The 20,568-nt window shown below is 36.7% G+C and overlaps 1 protein-coding gene across 3 annotated transcripts in view; it reads left to right on the top strand.

The window, feature by feature from the left end:
* The first annotated feature begins 1,136 nt into the window (after nt 1–1,136).
* The window catches only part of LOC121317215 (vitrin-like), a 40,543-nt gene continuing 21,111 nt past the window's right edge, over nt 1,137–20,568 (top strand). For 2 of the 3 annotated variants that reach the window (XM_041252902.1, XM_041252900.1), the window contains exons 1-6: nt 1,137–1,423; nt 13,637–13,722; nt 14,491–14,556; nt 14,816–14,972; nt 15,165–15,298; nt 15,695–15,772. In XM_041252902.1, the coding sequence (XP_041108836.1) occupies nt 13,689–13,722; nt 14,491–14,556; nt 14,816–14,972; nt 15,165–15,298; nt 15,695–15,772 (469 nt within the window). In that variant the 5' untranslated portion in view covers nt 1,137–1,423; nt 13,637–13,688. The remainder of the gene's footprint in view (nt 1,424–13,636; nt 13,723–14,490; nt 14,557–14,815; nt 14,973–15,164; nt 15,299–15,694; nt 15,773–20,568) is intronic. The other variant, XM_041252901.1, reaches the window with a different exon arrangement.

Below are 20,568 nucleotides of genomic sequence, written 5' to 3'. Positions count from 1 at the left end.
TACTGCATTGAAGAATACATTGAAAGAATGCCATTCCCATTATAAACTAATATCAGACATGCGAGGGATACACAAATGTAAAACTTTTGCACTGAAGTATAACAAGGTAAGCGTAATGCTTGTTTACACTTCTAAATAACTTTGTAAATTTAATGGCGTTACCTGTTTAAGTTATTAACAAAGGTTCACAGCAAAATACTTTTCAGTTGTCATTTGTCACTGTCTGCTGCGCTCCACAAAAGATTTTCATGAGAATTGTTTAGCCCTAGACCTGTAAATCAATGCTCTGCATTGGGTTGGTGTTGCCACAGAAAGCCAAGAACGGGGTTGTCAGCGAGGCAATTCTTTCTATAAAATACAGCAGGAAAGTGGAAATGTAAAATAATGCTTGTCCAGTAGAGCAAGTGAGTGTTATAAATGTGTGGGTTTTACATGATTTCCAGCATGTTACTTTGAATGGATCCAGTAAGCTTACAGCCAGACAAAAGCTTGTATTAGACAATGCCATGCAGCTGCCTGAAGAAATGTAAAGTACACATAGTTTTGCAGTGTGCAGTATCTGACTCCTGTAAAATACTGCAGTATACAGTGTATGCCTACTGTATAAATCACAAAACATTTTTTCCCATTAAAAGCAGGAAAGACCCATCTAATACTTTGATATATAACATTCAAGTCTACCGATCGATCGATCGATCAATAGATAGATAACTCATAGGCCTATGGTATGGTATGGTATAGTAACTGTGTGCATACAGTGCACATATATCGTCAGACTGGCACATTTCTCAAAACGGTCAATTTGGAGCTATAGCTGCAGGATAGTTTATTAAATCATTTATCATTGAAATGGTAATATGAAAAACTCAAGCTAATCAAAAGATGTATTTTATCTAAAAGAATGAAACAACTGTATTCCTTAAAAGTGCCTATATTTTTATTGTCATATCTGACTGATAATAGCAATTAAATTAATTAATCGTTGAAATACTTTCTCAAAAGCACTATTGAGAAAGGTGTAACTATTTCAGGAATGCACGGGGATCCACGTGGTTCTATAAAAAGTTTCTGAGGTAATGTCAAAATCCTATGAATATTCTGCAAATAAAACCAGTGCACGACGACAAGGAATCTCATCATACGCAACACATACTGCACAGCACGTGTGTGCCATTGTGTTGCGGTCCAGACTTTTAAAAGCAGGTCAATGTGCTGCATCAGTTGCGCTCGCTCTTCACTGTGCTCTGTGTGGGAAAGTTAGGTTTGAGGCTTTGATTTGCGGGAAAAGAACGCAGAATACCCCTCAGCTACAGTAAGAACTGGACTTACAATAATGATCGCTGGAGTTTTTGGAGACAGTGGAATTTAAAAATTGACATTGCTTGATGACTGGGAAATAACTGAACACTTCAGTCGAGCACTCGTAAGTTTATTTAACTTTTTGTTTCCTAGGCAGTTTTTTTAAATTTTATTTTGTTTTCTGCAAACACATACTTTGAAGTGCGGCTATAAACAGTACTGACATGTTCATATATTTTGACTGTTGTGCCACTAGGTGTTCAAATTAAGATTTAACAAGTTTTTAGAATTAAATTAAGTATATTTTTAGATTATGTGTAAAAAATATTATATTTTTTATAGAATGTAGTGTATTGTTATAGCATGCATTTCACATCAATATGGTGTAAAAACCTGTTTACATAAATGACCGTTCACATTGTGAAGTATGATGTTTAGTGTAATGGTAGATAATGTCCATTGTTTTTAATGTTGTATATTGGGTTGAAACTGCTAATTTATGGCATACACAAAAAAAAAAAAAAAAAAAAAAAAACCGAAGCTAGGAGATCCAACATCAATATCAGACAATATCACACTTTTTGCATACAATAAGCATATTCTCTTTCCATTGCTGATTGCTTTTATCGATCAAGAAATATAAGCCGTAACAATAAAACTAGTTAAACGTCGTATGCTGTAGTTTATGCTAAATAACCTGGTTTCTTTGTTTATTTCCTAATTGTATACAAATTAGATGCAACTTGAATGCTTTGCTTACAGAATTTAAGTAAAGAAATACGTTTTTTTTTAACAGAAAAGTTTTGCTTTGTCTAAAGAAAGTTTTTTGTTTAGATGTATAAGCACTTTAACTTGGAGTGTGTATAGAACTTGAGTTTGCATTTTATATAGTCCGCTCTGAGTGATGATTAACTGTGAACTTCAGTCAGGAAAGTGATGGAAAGTGCGCCCTCTTCAGAGTAAAAAATGAACAACATGAAGGTAGCAAGAGAAGAAGTTGCACTGTCTGTATGCTGTGAAACAATTTGGTGAATGACGTTTCTGCACGATTACTAAATACACCACTGCTGAGTGTTCAATGGTTATACATCATTTTACAACTACACGATAACCTTTATTTTTTATGTTTCGATTTAGGTATAATCTAAATCCACATTTACCACTGTGTATGGCAGGATGAAAGCTGTAACACTTCAAAAGACATCCATGCTCAATTGTTTGATGATATGTTTAATGTTTAAAAAACGGTAATTCCTGGCAAATGGATAACATTTTGGTATAACACTGTTCTTGTGAGACGGCGGGCTCATTAAAATAAGTTTGCATACACCTGAAGAGTGGATGATTATTAATGCAGGGATATCAATATGTGTGCAGATTTCTAGTTTTATCTGAGAACACGGAGCAATTCTGTGGAAGAGTAGATCAATGCAAGTACTCAAGAAGTGACAATAAATATAGGAAGAAATTACCTCATAGGAACAAATAAAATATATCAAACACTGGAAGGAATTACAGCCTTATTATGTACAGTTGGGGTTACATTATTATTATTATTATTATTATTATTATTATTATTATTTATTATTATTATTATTATTATTATTAACAATAATCTCATTCAGTACTGACACCAGACCACACTCAGACTCACTCTGTTACCAATTCTCATCCAAAAAGTGTCCTTATACCCCGTTACAGTAAAATACACTGTGGGCTATAGACAAAAAAAAAAAAAAAACATTTTAAGTTTTGGTGACACTAATAAACTACTCAACTTTTACACTGTTACTGTAGATGTTTGCTTCATGAAAGGTAAAACTGGTGGCATTGCATTTAGTTGTATCTGCCTACTGGGACAAATTGGACTTGATATATTTTTCTGGGAATACATTTACTGAGGAAGATTATCCAGTAACACTCTTCCTGTGGTTCTGTTTCTGTTCATCACTTAGTGCCCCAAAGGTTTTTTTCTATGTCTCTGTGCTATAAGGCTGAACTTGCATTGTAAAGCACTTTTAAAAAATCGTGGGCACATCATTTCCATGTGAACATTTAAATCTGTATTTTTAGCTGTGATTAGGCCATGTAATTGTGGTGTGCCTTATTGTGGTAATAGTGCCATTTGTCGAATAACGGCTGCTTCAGTTTTTCTTTTTCCAGCCTTTTGGGAAAAGAAACATTGCTCGTATCCTTCAGTACTGATATCAAAAGACTAGTTAATAAGATGCTGAATGTTAAAATCTGTCACGTTACGTTCATCAAAAGAAATGACCCTCAGATTTTAAATGTTCTCTGAGGAAACCAGGAAGAAATGAATCTCTTAAAAAACAAAAAAACAACAAGTAAAGCAACCTTAACTTTGTTAAAAAAAAAAAAAAAAAAAAAAAAAAAAAAAAAACTCTAAAAAACAGGGTCAAAAATTCAGGGAAATAACTTACTATATTTCTGTTTTAAACCACCTTGTGGCATTTTTATTTAATTCTGCTCCATGACATTGAAACAGGCAGAGATTACTTTGTTATATCATTGTTACCTCTAAATAAGGAACGTATCCCCTATAACCTATAATATGCAAGACAGCAATGACTTCCTATGATTGTCTCCCCATAATCACTTGCATAGATGACTCCAGAGTACCAAATGCCATTCACCCACCCATTGACCTACTGCCTGGTTAGTTATATTTAGTTACATCTTAAATACACATAATAGAGCTAAAAAGATAATATATAGTTCAAGGCCTTGGTAATTACTCTTTTAAAGGACTACAAGGAAGAAATAAACAAGCAAAGAACTGACAGGTTTCCATCACAATAGAAGTCACTGTAATTTTTGGTTCAACTCACCTGCCACAGTACTGATTGGGTGAAATTGAATGGCCATTTCAGTGGTTCTCTGTTTCTAATTATGGGAGGTGGGGAAGGAGGAGTATCGCTAAGAGGTCAGGTTGCTTTGACATGACTGGCTGTCTGTGTGGTTTTTGCTCCAGTGGCTCCAGGTATTATGACCCCCATAGAACACTCATCCAGGTACTTCTTACAGGAGTACGAAGTGCTGATACTTTGGGTTTCTGCTTAAAAAAGCTTAAAGATGTTTTCATCGCTGTGGAATTCCTAATCACTCAATACAACACTGATGCAACTTTCAGCAGTAGCAATTTTTCCCTTCCTCAAAAATGATTTAATGATTTACATTGAAAAGTAAATACCATGTGCTATTCTCTTTACAATATTTTCAAGATGAGATCTATCATCACCCTTCTGTCATACATTGTTAAAAATCCATCTTTCATTGCTTAAATAAAAGCCCAATATGTAACACCAACAATTATTTTAACCCCTGAAGGGTGTAGGGGTGTAGCACACCCACAGTTATTTTTCTATTAACAACTGATGAATGTATTACATTGTTGCATGTAATTTATATAGTGAAATGCTGCCCTCAAAATTCATGTAATACAGTTTCCTTCTCAAACAGAGGAAACAAAACTCTGTTTGCACTACGCTGATTAATTCATCTTACAACTTTATTAAATAAAATGTCAGCCCATTGTGTGTTCTATCCAAGTTGCAGGGAAAAAAAATGTGACTGTAAGAATGGGGCCCTAAATTCTCAAGTTCATTGCAATTGACCTATAATACATCATAGTGAAATACACACCGATAGCAGCTGTAGATACAGAATTTTAACAGAGGTGAATTTATATGGGCTACTATGGGCCCAGGAAACACATCACATGAGTCCTGGGGCTGGTTCTCATTTGCAGATTTCAGAAAGATTGATGTATCAGCAACCAAGATAGAGACTGGGTGGTCGGCATGCCACAATATGAACTGAAAGTTAAGATATGGGTGTTAGTGAAGAGATCTGTTCATTCTTAGGAAATTTCCTTGATTGAGATGAGATTGACCATTTTTGACAGACGTGCAGTTTAGGGTTTAGGTCCGGGCTGTTTCCCAGAGCTTCACCTCCTTCATGGATTCTAGGTGCAAAGCAATCAGTGCTTTTTGTAGTTTCTTTTCCTCTTTTCAGTACTTTGCTTTGCACTTTGTATTGGAGGTTGGATAGTAACAAAGGTGCCAATATAACAGGGAAGACTGTATTACAGTTAGTAAAATAAACACACTGGTACTACTGATTGATGTTTAACATTAAACAAGACTGCAGGAACAATTGTTTTTTATTTACACTCTTAACTAGCCAACTCTTTCAGGAAGTACAAAATCATGGGAATGCTTCCAACAAAATGCTTTAGAGAAGCAAACCTCCTAGATTAGTAGATTACAACAGATTAATGTTTTTGTTCTTTCAGAGAGTGGGCACTAAATCACAACAAAGGAGGTCTCTGTTTGTTACTTTAACCCTTTAGAAAATGTGTAAATACAACTGGAAACTCTGTCCTGATGAAATCCCACTGATAAATCTGAAGCTTCCTGCTTAAACATCTGAATTCATGTCCTGTGTGAAGTTGTTGAATTGCCATTTAATGTAGAACATGTGTACTTGCCTACTAGAAGTATAGCACAATATTCCACCATAATGTGCAGTGGTCACTGATACAGTAATATAATGGGAGTCAATGGGGACAAACTTCTGATAGTAGCCCTTTGGTTATTATTCGGTTATTGTCAGTGACATTTATCACTCATGCATTTGATGTCCACTTAATAAAAGCATACTATTAGAATGTTTACATGTACAGGTAAATTAGTTGCTGTACAGTACTGGAATGTTTTGAATATAATGTTGTGACAGGGTAGCCGTGTGGCGACGTCAGGCCAGATGTAGGAAGAAAAACAAAGGAAAAATACTGATACTTTTATTTTTAAACACAAAAATAAATAAAATATTAACAAAAAAGCCACTGCTCACACAGCAAAATAAATATTAAACAAACACAAGTCTTGAACACAGCTCCAGCTGGGCAATCGCTTTCACTGACCCTGTATTTCTCTCTCTCTCTCTCTCTCTCTCTCTCTCTCTCTCTCTGTCTCTCAGCAGGGAGAACTGCAAGCTGTTATATTACATAATAAATCATAATAAACACAAAATATTAAACTGCACAGGGGTGGAGGGGGTACCCTGTTCTAAAATAAACAAATAAATGTACAGGGCTCCTCGTCCTGTTACAAATGTACAGTAGCACAATATAACATACAGGATAATGCATTGTGTATGTTAACAGATTTCTAATTATTAGTGATTACAATGTATTGTACATGTGCAGTGTAGTACAAAGGTATTTCAAATTTAAGCCAGCTAGACTCAAAGACTAATAGAAAAAAAGACTAAACAAAAAAAACAAATCTTATAGTCTGATAATAAAACAAATACTGACATTTAGTTTACAGTTATAGTTTATTAAGTAAAAGGGAGAGATGTAAGATAAAGGGTTAAGTTGTGATAATGCTGCCATCTACTGGTAGAGAAATAATGGTAATGTAACTCAGTACAGGAAGACATATCTGAATATTCAAACGAATATTTCTTGAAATGTGTTCAGAAGCAAAAATGACAATGTTTATATCCACCAGAACTATCAATATAAATATAAAACATAAAACTACTTTGACTTTATGGACCAGTATTTCCTACTGTTTTATTTTTGGGTTTAATATACCTAATATTTCTGTACTAAAAAAAAAAAAAAAAAAAGCAGTACATTTGTTAAAACAATGTTGTAGAAATATCACTATTCATTGTAATAGCTGTTTTTTATGAATAACGTTGTAGCGGGGGAGATCTGTGCTGACTCTGCTGGCATTTTCACAGGGCTTCAAGAAGAGGGCGGCATTCATCCAACAACTGCCTGTGAGTCATGGCAGTGACACGGGGAGGTGGGAAAGTGGGTGTGTGGACTTTCCTCCTCTCTGAATGGCTGAGAGACGAGGCTTGGGAGATTGTTAGCCCTATAAAATAATGCTCTGCTGTTTCCTCAGGGCTGCCCTTTAAATGCGCCGAGAGTGCGGAAGCGCTGGTCGAGGACCGAGAACCAGTCGGGAGAAAGCGAAACTGAGTGTTTCAGAGCGAGACAGTGAGAGCGGGGAACCCTTGGGCAGACCCCAGAGTATTGTAACAGAGCAGGATAGTTAGCCGGCAGTGTAGGACGGTCATCCGGGTCACACGGGTAGCGGTGACTGGGATATAGCTGTCAAGTGCAGCACCTTTTCTTTGTAGTTTTGTTACTGTTTTATTTTCCCTGTTTCTTTGTGCCTTCTGTTTTGAATTATTGTTTCGAAGCACCTGCAAGGGCGCCGGTATTGTGTACCATCGCTTGGTATGCCCGTGGTTCTGTTTACCATCGTTGGTAAATCAGACCACGGACCCCACAGTGCCGTCTGTGGGCTAAAAGAAAAACAGCACCCTGAAATAAAACTGGGCACCTGTGCGGTGTTGCCAAATCCATCTGTCTGTCTCCTGTGTCAGTGAATTACCCACCACCCTTCCACAAACGTACATTACTGTGAAGAATTTTTGATCATAATTGATCCATTCAGTACATGGATTAAAAGAAAAGTTGGAGTGTTGGCTTGCTTTTTTTCTTTCTCAATTCTAGGCTCCTACACAAATCCAGAAGGGATGACTTAATCCACAGAATCAATAAGCAACATCACGTTTTCCATGAGTCACCTTGCTCTGAGTTTTAGTATTCCATTATTAATGTAATGAAGTGAAACAATTGTTTCCTTGGATAAAAACAGCTTCCTCCTCATTCAGCTGTTAACTTCTCTCATGACAGGCAATGGGATATTTGTCATCCAAAATACCAAATATAAATGTTAAAACTTGTTCTAAATTGTCCAGCTCTTATCTCTCAGTACTGTGCCACATATTATTCTTACACAGTAAAGTAGCTTGGATAAAATAGGGCTGAAGACCAGTGGCTCAGTTAGAATATTTCTGCTTATTTTCTAGTATTTAGATGCTGGCTTCTGAAAGAGCAGCATTAACATTATTACAGTGCCTCTCAAAAGTATTCAGCCCTCTTTTCTTTTCCATATTTTATTGTGTTACAACATGGAATCAAAATGGATTTAATTAGGAGTTATTGCCACTGATCAACACAAAAAAAGTCCATAATGTCAAAGTGAACAATAAAATCTACAAATAGTTTTAAATTAATTACAAATATAACACAGAAAATAATTGATTGCATAAGTATTCACCCCCTTTGCTACGACACACCTAAATAAGCTCTGGTGCAACCAATTGTGTAAGGTGTTTCACATAATTTCAGGTTAAATACACCTGTCTCTGGGGGGTCCCACAGTTGGTTAGTACATTTCCTAACAAAAACTACATCATGAAGACAAAGGAACATTCAAAGCAAATCCGGAATAAGGTTCTTCAAAAGCACCAATCAGGGGTACGATATAAGAATATTTCCAAGGCATTGAATATCCCCCGGAGCACAGCAAAGTCCATTCTTAAGAAATGGAGAGAATATGGCACAACTGTGAATCTGTCTAGAACAGGCCATCCTCAAAAACAGAGTATCCAGGCGAGAAGGGCAGTAGTCAGGGAGGCCACCAAGAGGCCTATGGCAACCCTAAAGGAGTTACAGTCTTCCAGTGAGCTGAGAGACACTGCATATGACAACAATAGCCTGGATGCTTCACAAAACTGGCCTTTATGGGAGAGTGGCAAAAAGAAAGCCATTGTTGAAAAAAACTCACATCAAATCTCGGCTAGAGTTTGCCAGAAGGCATGTGGGAGACTCTGAGACCAAATGGAAGAAGATTCTATGGTCTGATGAGACCAAAATAGAGTTTTTTGACCTCAACACTAACCACTTTGTTTGGCTCAAGCCTAACACCGCACATCATCCTGAGAACACCATCCCTACCATGAAGCAATGTGGTGGCAGCATCATGCTATGGGGATGCTTCTCTGCGTCAGGACCTGGAAAGCTCATGAAGACAGAGGGCAAAATGGATGCAGCAAAGTACAGAGAAATCCTGGAGGAAAACCTGCTGAAGTCTGCAAAGACCTGGGACTTGGGAGAAGATTCATCTTCCAGCAGGACAATGACCCCAAACATACAGCCAAAGCCACACTGGAGGGGCTTAAAAACAAAAAGGTCAATGTCCTGGAATGGCCCAGTCAAAGCCTAGACCTCAATCCAATTGAGAATATGTGGAAAGAATTGAAAATTGCTGTTTGCCAAAGGTCCCCAGCCAACTTGACGGAGCTTGAGCAATTTTGCAAAGAAGAATCGACAAAAGTTGCAGTGTCCAGATGTGCAAAGCTGGTAGAGACTTATCCAAGTAGACTCATGGCTGTAATTGCTGCCAAAGGTGCCTCTACCAAATATTGACTCAAGGGGGTGAATATTTTCTGTTTTATATTTGCAATTCATTTAGAACAATCAATAGATTTTATTTTTCACTTTGACATTATGGACTTTTTTTGTGTTGATCATTTTTTGTGTTGATTCCATGTTGTAACACAATAAAATGTGGAAAAGTCCAAGGGGAGTGAATACTTTCGAGAGCCACTGTACATCTAACCACAGCCTTTAGAAACATCATGAGAACTGGCATAGCTTTGTTATCACCCACACCAGTTTGAACTGCAGGCACCTGAGCCTGTATCTCAGTGAGGTCACTTCAATCTTGGATTCATTCTGTGTTTTTTTTTTTTCCATATACTATAGTTTGAGAAAGTCTTAGGCCATGAAAATGACCCACCATTTATAAATGTATGCAAGCAGGAGAAATTTAAGAGTAGTGGCAAATTACTGACCTCATACTTACATTTAAATCAGAGGCTGACAGTTAGAAACACCTCTCAAAAATGATAAAATACAGTCTGTTAAAAAGACAAACAAAAAACAAAACAAAACAAGCAGTTAAAAGATCGTTCTCAAAAATGGAGGAATGTGATGTCAGCTGTGAGAAAATACCAGTTAACTACAGCAATGATGGTGAACAAGACCTGTCCTGTGACCAACCCCTGTGCATCTGGAACATGAAATTCTATAAAAACTGCCACAATGGTGCTACTGATGCATGTGAATGACACTTTTACAAAATCAGAACAAACCTCTATCTTGAATCACCCCTATAAATACAATTCAGTATTGTCTTCTTGCATTAGAATGGTGTGCTGCCCTCTACAGTCCCTAACTGGTGTGGTGTTACTTTGTGATAAAACGTGGTACACCGTGTACTGCGCTTGTCCGGGCATGCACAAATGATTTTATTGCAGAAAAGAAGGAAATAACCATCTGAAAGGTGTACCATGTACTGAGTTTGGTCCTTAAAGTTATTTTTAATATAATGTTTTCACAATTCAGCAAAGTACTGACTAACTGATGAGCAACACATTGGGTTAACTACATTTGTAAACATACAGCTTGTGTGGGTGAACTACAGTTTGTCTTGTTTATAGTGATTTGTGTAGTAGTAAATCACAGCATTGCCAGCGTACCATTTTCTGGCGTTAAGCGGGTATGCATGTCACATTCTACCACTTTCTGGCCCTACACTGGTGTATTCTGGAATCTGGCATGATCAATGTAAATCTGACAGTGCAATCTGGTACTGGGTCATGTGATTTTTCTTTTCTAAGTTTAAATTTAGTACTAGTATTAAAAATAAAACAAAAACAAGACGTTGAGTACACACTCACATGTCCTGCCTGCGGCATTCTCGATTGTACAGCAAATCAATGTGTAAACATCCACACAACAAGCAGTCTCAGAAAATGTGCTCTTATCAACAAAACTGAACGTTTACCAAAAACAACACAAAAAGAGCGAAGTTAAAAATTCCAAATCGCAAGGCAACATTTCAGACATACAATAGCTCTGTAATACAGCACAATGTCTAATCCAGCACAATTTCTGGTCCCAAGCGATGCTGGATTATACAGTTTTTACTGTATACCAATTACAGATGGCCAAGTTTGTTCAGAGGTGAAATGCAAGTAAAACACATTAGGCAGGGAGGTCAATTGTCTTGTGAATTTACATTTCTACTGTTTCACCAAGGCTAGTGACATTGATGTTGCCATCTGCAGTAGACTCTTCATTATGAATACCTCATACAGTTAAGAAAAATGTATAGATATATATGCATTTTGTACAGCAGTCCTGTATATTCATTCTTTATTGATGTTATATCTAGGGCTTTTGATTTTCAGTTTTAACTGATAAAAAACGATAAAACACCTCTGATACAAAAATCTGTGTACTGTAAGCCATAAATATTTGCAAGCTTTTTATTATGTGTTTTTTGTTATGAAAAAAGGAATATCAAAATCCACTAACAATACATACTTCATATATTGTAACAGGTTGGCAAAATTTCTGTAGCAAAATAGGTTTTATAGGAGTATTTACACCCCCGTGGAATTTAAAAAAGAATAGCAAATTGTGACAAAATATAAAAAAATGCTTAAACACACAAGAAAACCCAGAAAAATATGCCAGTGATCATAAGGATTTTATTGTGGAAGACAGCAAAAGAAAGAAGGTACAATTGAATTGTGCAAGTACTGTCAACTTTCTATACATATTGTGACAGAAAAAAAAGTAACCAAAAACAATAATTTCATATAGTTCATAAAAAGCAAAAGCCCTGAAAAAAAACCAACAAAAAAACCCGCTTTAAATAAAACTGGAAAATAGCTAGAAAATAAGCACCTAAGAATAAAAACAGAAAAACAAAAGCCCTGATTATAATCTGGCTCTGTCTGAAGCACAATGGGAGGGCAGCTTTGCGTCAGCCTGTTCCTTGGTCCTAACAATTAGACCAAATTGCGTAAACTAGAGTGCCTGCATTTAGGAATTTTCAGTTTCTTGTCACAGACAGGGGGCCAAGCTTTATACAGTGGAGGCTAGGCATCATTTTGGATCACACTGTTCTGTGTTAATGTGGTTGAATTCTAGCAGTGTAAGTGGCTCTTTCATAGGCTGAGAGTTGATAAAAAAAATTACATTCACAAAATCTCCACCGCTTCCTCTAAACCTTGGAAACAAAATTCCTCATACATGTCCATTCATCCTAAAAAATACTGTTCATTTTGGTTTCCCAAACCAAAAAACAAAGCTCACAGTTTAAACCGAAGCCCAAACCACAGTAAACGTGGTCCTAAGAGGATTTGAGGATACTCATAACAACCACCACACATTTCAGAACATAGTGAGAGTGGCAGATAAAAGAAGATTGAATGGCATGAAGACTGAACTACTCACTCACTGCCATTTGTATTGACTGACCTTTTCCAAGAACCACACCACTTCTGCCTTGGGTTATTGTATGTGATATTTAACACCTTGACAGTGAATTATTTTTGGACTTTTTACTATGAGTTATGAGCCATTGTTGACATAAATAATCAGACCTTATCATGTGGGCTGGTTTAAGAATTGAAACTGAGGTTGAAGCCTGTAACAACTACAGTACCTAGTCATAATTTACAGTAGTCTCTCTCCAAGACAAATTCCTTGAAATTGGACTTTGGAAACTGAGTTTAAAAATATAACAGGGCTACATTTTTTAAAGAATGCCTTCCAAAGTGAGTTGGTTCATTATTGGAATTGAACTTCATTTTGTATTTTGCATTTGAGAATATGTGACTTGTTAATGTAGACAGAATGTCCAGATACTTGCTGGAAGGTAGTATAACTCTAGTACTGTATATGGAAATATGAACTCATCCACCTGGGGTTCATAGTGGATAATAACAATGGTCTAACCCTCACCCCAACCTTAACACACAGCTGATGGAAATCCAAATATATTTATTTTAGAAATAAACATGATACTGCTTTACTTCTGACATTTACTGGTACATCTCAAGAATAACCAAGTGCCTTTACCAATAACACTATGTAACACAATTTTTGTTCCTGGGTAGTAAGTGTTATTTCCTAATTGCTTATGCCTCAAAAGTATAGAAAATGGCTATTATTCCCCACAAACTTTGCTTTTGTGACCAGGACAGTGATATTTCAAAATATCACTATTTTCAATGGGAGAATGGGCAAACGTGTGTCTTTTCGTTCACATAAAGTCAGGAAAAAACAACATATGAATCCAAATTAACATGTATTTATACTAAAGTAATATAAAGATGACTACAAAAGATTTAGAAGTGAGTAGTTTTTCGAGATTTACAATTATACTGTATTTACCCATTTTCCCATTGGAAATAGTGATATTTTGAAATATCACTGTCCTGGTCACAAAAGCAAAGTTTGTGGGGGAATAATAGCCATGTTCTAAAAAAAATTGTTACACAGTGTAATCTTTCTTGTCTTGGTTATCCCTATCCCTATTTGATGCATATTAATGAATATCACTAAAGTTTGTGTTTCTTTCTTCAGTTGGAGCAGTGAGGAATTTAAGTGGTCCAGTGAACACTGTTCAGATTCCAACATGAACAGGTCAACTCTTGCAACCATTACGTTTGGTAGGCACTTTTTAAATCAAGTTTTACATATCTGTTCATTCTTCATACAAATATCAATGACACACTAAAACTTTTAGGTTTATGTTAAGAACTTCTCATATAATTGTAAACAAACATGATGTAGGCAAAGTACAATGTGCTGGGGTTTTCAGAATCTAGGTCATAGTGATATGATATTGAAGGCTTTATCATATGAATCACTTGTCTCTGGTTTTTCATTTAAGCTTTGTGTGGGCTTTTATTATAATCAACTGTTGGACATGCAGTGGTTAAAGTTCATGGTGACCTGCTTTTAATCATACATTCACCTGTATAGATTTTATAGCCAGTAAGGGTCTGTCTAAACCTACTGCTAAAACTACTGTAGCTTTGTTACCAGAAATTTTGACTGGAAACACCAGTATTGTTTCCTCAATAAAGCATATTCGTTTTTATTTAAATACGTACCTACTTGTGCATCTTTAAACCCAGCTTCCACAGACTTTCTTTAACCCAAGGTATTGAGAGTATCAGACTCTGGGGGTATAATCGATAATATACAAACAATTTGTCACACTTACATTTTTACATGAACATACTGTGGATGTAAATCACGGTGGTTTACTTTTCATTTACTCTAATTAGGAATCCCATTCAGAATCTGGACCCTTATGCACAGCTTCGTTAACAATAACAATAATCTTTTTATTTTATTAGAACTTTTTGGTATAAACTGACTGACTAAACAATAGCTAAGTACATGTGCTGTGTGTTCTCTCTTTCATACAGCTTTATTCGTAGTCTGTGCTGATGGAGCAAAAGAAAATGGCAAAAATAACAAAAAGCCAAAACAGAGTAAGTACGTGACATCAAACTAGGTTGCATACCACTTGCCATGATGCTTATTTTGTAAAACAACCACAGTTTGGGTGAGAAACAAACCATTAAGAAGCTGTTAGACAAATTAACACCAGTAAAAAGCTGTACCATGGGACCTAATATGCTATACATCTAATGCAAATATGGCCCTTGATCTTGTGCAGGCTATTATTTTTTGTAATATTATTTTTCTAAGTACATGATGACTGTATTTTTCTGTTGTCTTCATTCATAGTTGTACCGTCTATAAATTGTGATACCCGGGCAGGGAAGATCAGTATTCCAGAATTCATGGCGAGGTGTCCTGCAGGCTGTCAGGAGACGAAACAGCCTGTATATGGCACGGATGTCTATGCCTCCATTTCCAGTGTGTGTAACGCTGCGCTTCACAGGTCAGGAATCACAGAGTATATCTGAAAAGCTACAAACCACAGTGTTATCGGTTTGAATCCTGTGTAAAGATCATTTATATCATGAGATTCTAGCTGACATTCAGAAACTGCTTCTGTCTTTTATTATTAAATGTGTGTGTGTGTGTGTGTGTGTGTGTGTGTGTGTGTGTGTGTATATATATTATTTTGCAGTGGTGTAATGACTAATGCTGGAGGTAAGATCCTTGTGAACAAGGTCGCTGGACAGGCCTCTTACAGAGGCAGTTTCTCCAATGGCATCCGATCCATGTCTCTTCCTAAGTGGCGAGAATCATTCATCGTGTCTGGTAATCCCACCCCTCATCAATCATACAATATACAATTTAAGTCTATTATGAAAAATCATAGTAGGTAGTTAGATCACTTGCATTTTTACATTATAATTTTTATATTTATTATTTTACATTACTTATGGAAGTTTTAACACATGTAATTAGTGGCACATTAATTAAAATGTAATCCTATGGCTTCTGTAATTCAGTAATATTTGTTTTTTTTAACTGCAGTTTTAATGTATTAATTTGCCTTATGACTGTCTAAATTCCATCTGGTTAACCAGGAACTAAGAATTGCATAGTTAATAGTCTGCAAGTGCATAACAGAAAAACATGTGAAATTCTCTTGCAATATATGGCTCTCAAACTCTAGGACTCCCTTATAACCATTTGTGTTGTGTTTCTCAGCTGGTAAAGCAAAGAAAGGAGTGACCTACCCATCAATCCTTGAATTTCTAACTTCAAGGTCTGAAGTTGTAAGAACAGGTGAGATATGGATATAAATGTTAGCTTGCGTAGTTCAGGAGGCATGCAGCGAAGGGGGGTTTCCAATTTCCTGTCAGTTAGTACCTATTTTCTATTTAAGCCCTGATCACTTGCACCTTTGCTGTCTAGCGTTTCGTTTTCCTCCTCCTCCCCTCCTCCACCTTCTCATACATGCCTTTGCATCAGTTGTCTCTGGGGGGCAAGTAATAATCACTTCCCCGACCTCAGGGCAGGCTTCAGCCTCCCTTGACCTTCAGGGGGGTTCTCACCGTGTGAGTCAGAGCGGACCCCCGGCCACACTCTGTTCTTTCGCAGCTCCTGCGCTTATCTTGCCTCACTCAAGGCTGTTCTATACTCTGTCTCAGTTCGGGACGTGGCTACTCATGCTCGAGTCCCATACTAACCTCTATGTTGTTCTTATCTCAGATCCCAGGCAGCGTGAAGTCTCGGCCAATTGGGGGTCTAACAAGCGCCCCTTTACAGAAGTCTTAGATGCTGGGTACCTCTCCCTCTCTATTTCCTTTCGTGTCCCAGTCTTCCGGGACCATCTTCCTCTGAGGGACGGCTCCACGAGTCATAACCCTCATATATGTTTTCGGTTGCTATGTCCGTCGGCCCTGAGCTCGTGTCAGCATCGCCGCCCTCAGTCAGTGACCACTTTCTGTATCCTGTCTTCGGTTGCTGGGTCCTTCGCCCCTTGGCTTGTGTCGGCATCGCCGCCCTCAGTCAGTGACCACTTTCTATCCTAGCTTCCATGTCCAGCTTCGCTGGTCTGCTACTAGAGTGGGCCTCGCCTGCTCTTCTATCCTAGGTCCGGTCCTTTCTAGCTGCCACTCTGTCCTACTAACCGCTCCCTTCTGCTTCTTCTGCCCTATCTCTACCCCCAGCTCACGCCTCGTGAAATGTTTCTTTAAAGCAAAAATGGTATTCCCATATAAGCTAATAAAACCTAGAAGATGTGTTATGTGTAAAAGGACAGTTGTCAGGTTGTTTGGTCAGTTGGTTAGATTGTAATGTTAATGCTATGATGAAAATTGATTTTCTTTTAGAGACAACCACAAATTAGCCTTGGACTGGTCTAACTGTCATAACAATAGTGCAGGCCTAAAAGCCAAAAAGGCAACAATGACACATTTTCATGGACGTACAAAACCGTGGGAACAGCAGCGGCCCAGATACGTACCTGCCGTTTTTACGCATTAAAAAATGCAAAATACAGACTAAATTAAAATTGAATGCATAAATATGCATAGCAATTTTGCTGCACAGCTTGTCTGCCTCCCCTTCTGCCTCCCCTAAAACTTCTCCTAGAAAATACATCTCCCAGAATACAATGTCTTCAGTTGCTAGGTAACTGTACACAAGAAAATAAACAACCCAGCAAACATTATCCAATCTCTGGCTAGCCCTGTTGTCTTTGCAGCCAATCACAGTAAGAATAATACAAATTCAAAGCTACACAGGTTGAAGCGTAAACACCCGAGTCCAGCTACAAATCCAACTGGAATCTGGCAGAGGCAAAAGTGCCTATAACATTAAACAAACTGTTTTTATAACTTATTAACGCATTTCCTTATTTTATTTATCTGTATGGCTTTATAGTGAAGTTTTAACATGTTCACTGAGTTTAAGAATGTAATGTTAAAATATAAGTAACGTAATGAATTTGCAGACAGTAGCGGTTTTAGGCACATAATGCCCATGCAATTGCATAATGCCACAAGGAAGCAAGGGAGCCCCTATTGTTGTGGCTCAGTTACTATAAAGAAACATATATTCACCTCAACTCTGCACCAGAATGAATGACTTATTAGCCATTTTACCATTCTTTTTATCTATAGGCCACAAGCATTAAACAGAAAAAATAGTTTTTCAGAATGTGCTGCATAATCATGTCACCCACGATTTGCAATGAAAATGATAAGACATTTAAAAAAAAACAATGATAAGGTGAGTCCCTCTCACAATATCCCACGCAGGCTTCGCGTTCATTTTCTCTACCACTTTTCTTAGTTTTTTTTTTTTTTTTTCAGACAGCAAAGAAGCTAGTCACATGACTTTTTCATCACTTTCATTGGCTTCTACAAAATCAACAGTCCTTTGATACAGTTGCTGGAAACCTGTCGCTTGCACATCACTTTCTACAAAAAAAAGTATCCCTTTCTTCATTTTTCTAGCAACATGTAGACTAGTGTCCCATCGACTTAAAGGACATTTGCTGGACCTGTATCCTAACATCGGTATTGCCTTATGTCTGCTTTTGGCTGCCTGTCGCGTCAGGGGAGAGAAGATTTTCATACCTGAGCATGAAATTAAAATCAAAAACGATTTATTTTTTACAATGTTGCACAACAATTTGAATCAGATTTGCCAAAAACTGGATTATTTAGCTATAATTGCAAACTTTGCTGCCGCAAAAGCACGACAAGTTAATATCTAACTTTGTGAGTGTGTTTTTTAGCGATTTGTGTAGTAAAATGCAATGCAAATAGTCGTTGCCCTATTTGTAAGTCATGGCATAACTTAGTACTGGTAAGAATAGGGAATGGTGGCCCCGGAAAACGCCACCACTGTTTACAGTCAGTGTGATACCTCGAAAAAAAAAGTTCTCACTCAATAAAGAACACTGTAGAACCCACGTGTCGTTGTACAGTAGTTTAAAGTAACATTGCAGTTAAAATGGAAGGTTCTTTTTTAGTGCCTATCCCAATTACCATTAAAGATTGTACAGTATTTATCGAGATTACTCATGACTTCAAGGTAATGTTGCATTTTAGCTGCTGAAAATACATTTTAATCTCTATTGAAATTAGAGGGTAAATTACTCCAGACCCAAACATGTATCTGTAGCTCTGGGTAATAGTATAAAACAAGTAAGAGACTACTCAGGATAATAGTTTAACTGTCTTCAGGCAACTATGTTTTTTCTCTTATACATTAGTAGTTTATATTGTTACAGTTGTTTTATTCGTCTCTGTTATTTTGTCTTTGCACTTCACAAGGGGCCCCAGGAGTTCAGCACCTCTCTACTACCAAGTGACTCATGTATGCAAGTCGACAGGGGTGAAATTCTGAACAAAACAACGCAACTACTCATGTGCGCAGCGGGGTGTAAACATTAAACAAATCGAGCCAATTTGAGGGCCAATGAATAAATATTTCTATTAGTACTCAATCAATTTTTTAATATAAAATCAGACTTAAGAACTGCTAAAATAGAACAAATTCACCACAAGAAGCTGAAAATAATGAAAGCTTTGTACCTCTGCATGTATCACTTAGCCGTGTACTGTAATATAACACTCAAGTAAAACATGAAAAAGAGATATTATTATTATTTTTTTAAAACAACTGTGCTATAAAAAAAAAAAAAAAAATGTATAAAATGGTCTTAGTCAAACAATGAACAATAGAGGCTGACATTTTTTATATAACAGGCACTATTATAAAGAAGAAATTATGTACTTGACTTGGCCATTTTAATCTAAATAGTATTCTCTGAAATCATCCCCATACTTTCCAGACCCTGGGTATGAAAAGCAGATTAAAATAGTCCTGGTACTCAGTACAGGCATCAAAAAAAAAAAAAAAATCCTGGTACTTAGTACTGGTTAAATACTGGCAGAATTTCACCCCCGCTTGAGTCGTTACATCAGCTTCATTATCTGCTGACTGCTGAGGCCTGTGTTTAAAGAGACTAACTTGTTTTATCTCAAGTTTGATCCAGGAAGATATTCAGATGAAAATGTATTGTGATTTGTTTCATTATGACGTTTGAGGCTGCTCGCCTTGTACAGACTACGAGTGTAAGAGATTTGTTGTAGAGGAGACACAGAGGTTTACCACTGTTTTCACTGAAAGCAAACTCTCATTCTACCTTAAAGTCTCATACTTTCATTTATTACTTGTGGATGGTTTGCTCAATGCCATTGTCTTCACAAAATGAACAAGCATTTAATTCAGCATTATGAAATTCACGTTCAACTGCACATCTGGCCAACACTCATGACAGTGTTGCGAACTTTTCAGATGTGAAAGTTGCCAGATCAGCCTCAATAAGTCGCTCTTTTAAAGCAAAAGTCGCCAAACAATCATTAGTACATAGACACACCAACAACTACACATAGTATGCGGTGTAATCCTAAATCTAGAAGTACAGAAATCTGATTTCATAAATTATTTATAGGATTTTCAGATTTACGCTCAGCTTCACATTTAAAGTTGGTCTGAAACGTCTAGGTGATATCAAATAAATATCGAACTTCAAACCAACTTTACCACTGTCAACGCAATGTTGCTGGTTTGTTTAGAAGCAGGTTCGTGGTTACTGAGTCTGCTGCTAAGCAAATAACGTATTGACTTTCCATTCAAATGGGGCGGGGCATTATTGGATTTAATTTTAATTACCCTGACAATGATATTAAAAGGATGTCGCTAATACAGGATAATCGAAACGTTTTCGCAATTTTATATCACTAAATTTGTAGCTAATCGCTTTTGAGAAAAATTGTCGCCAAGTCAGCCCTTAAAGTCGCTAGATTTAGCAACAAATTCCACAGATATATAAAGAGGTGTTTATTTTTATTGTTTATTATTTGTTTATTTTACTTATTACATTGAAAAGTGTATAAATCAATGTTCTCCGAACGTTATTTAAACAAAAGTAAAATACAGGAAAAAACAAAAAACAAATTAAGGATCTGTCGAAAAAATACTATTTCTTTTTAATTTATTTTAAATTTTAAATAATTGTAATTATCTTTTATCTGTTCATGGCATGCTCTTTTTATTTCGAT

This window comes from Polyodon spathula, chromosome 6, assembly GCF_017654505.1.
Source record: "Polyodon spathula isolate WHYD16114869_AA chromosome 6, ASM1765450v1, whole genome shotgun sequence".
Classification (NCBI taxonomy): domain Eukaryota; kingdom Metazoa; phylum Chordata; class Actinopteri; order Acipenseriformes; family Polyodontidae; genus Polyodon; species Polyodon spathula.
The sequence above is the reverse complement of the archived record's forward strand: the minus strand, read 5'-3'. Positions and strand labels throughout refer to the sequence as shown.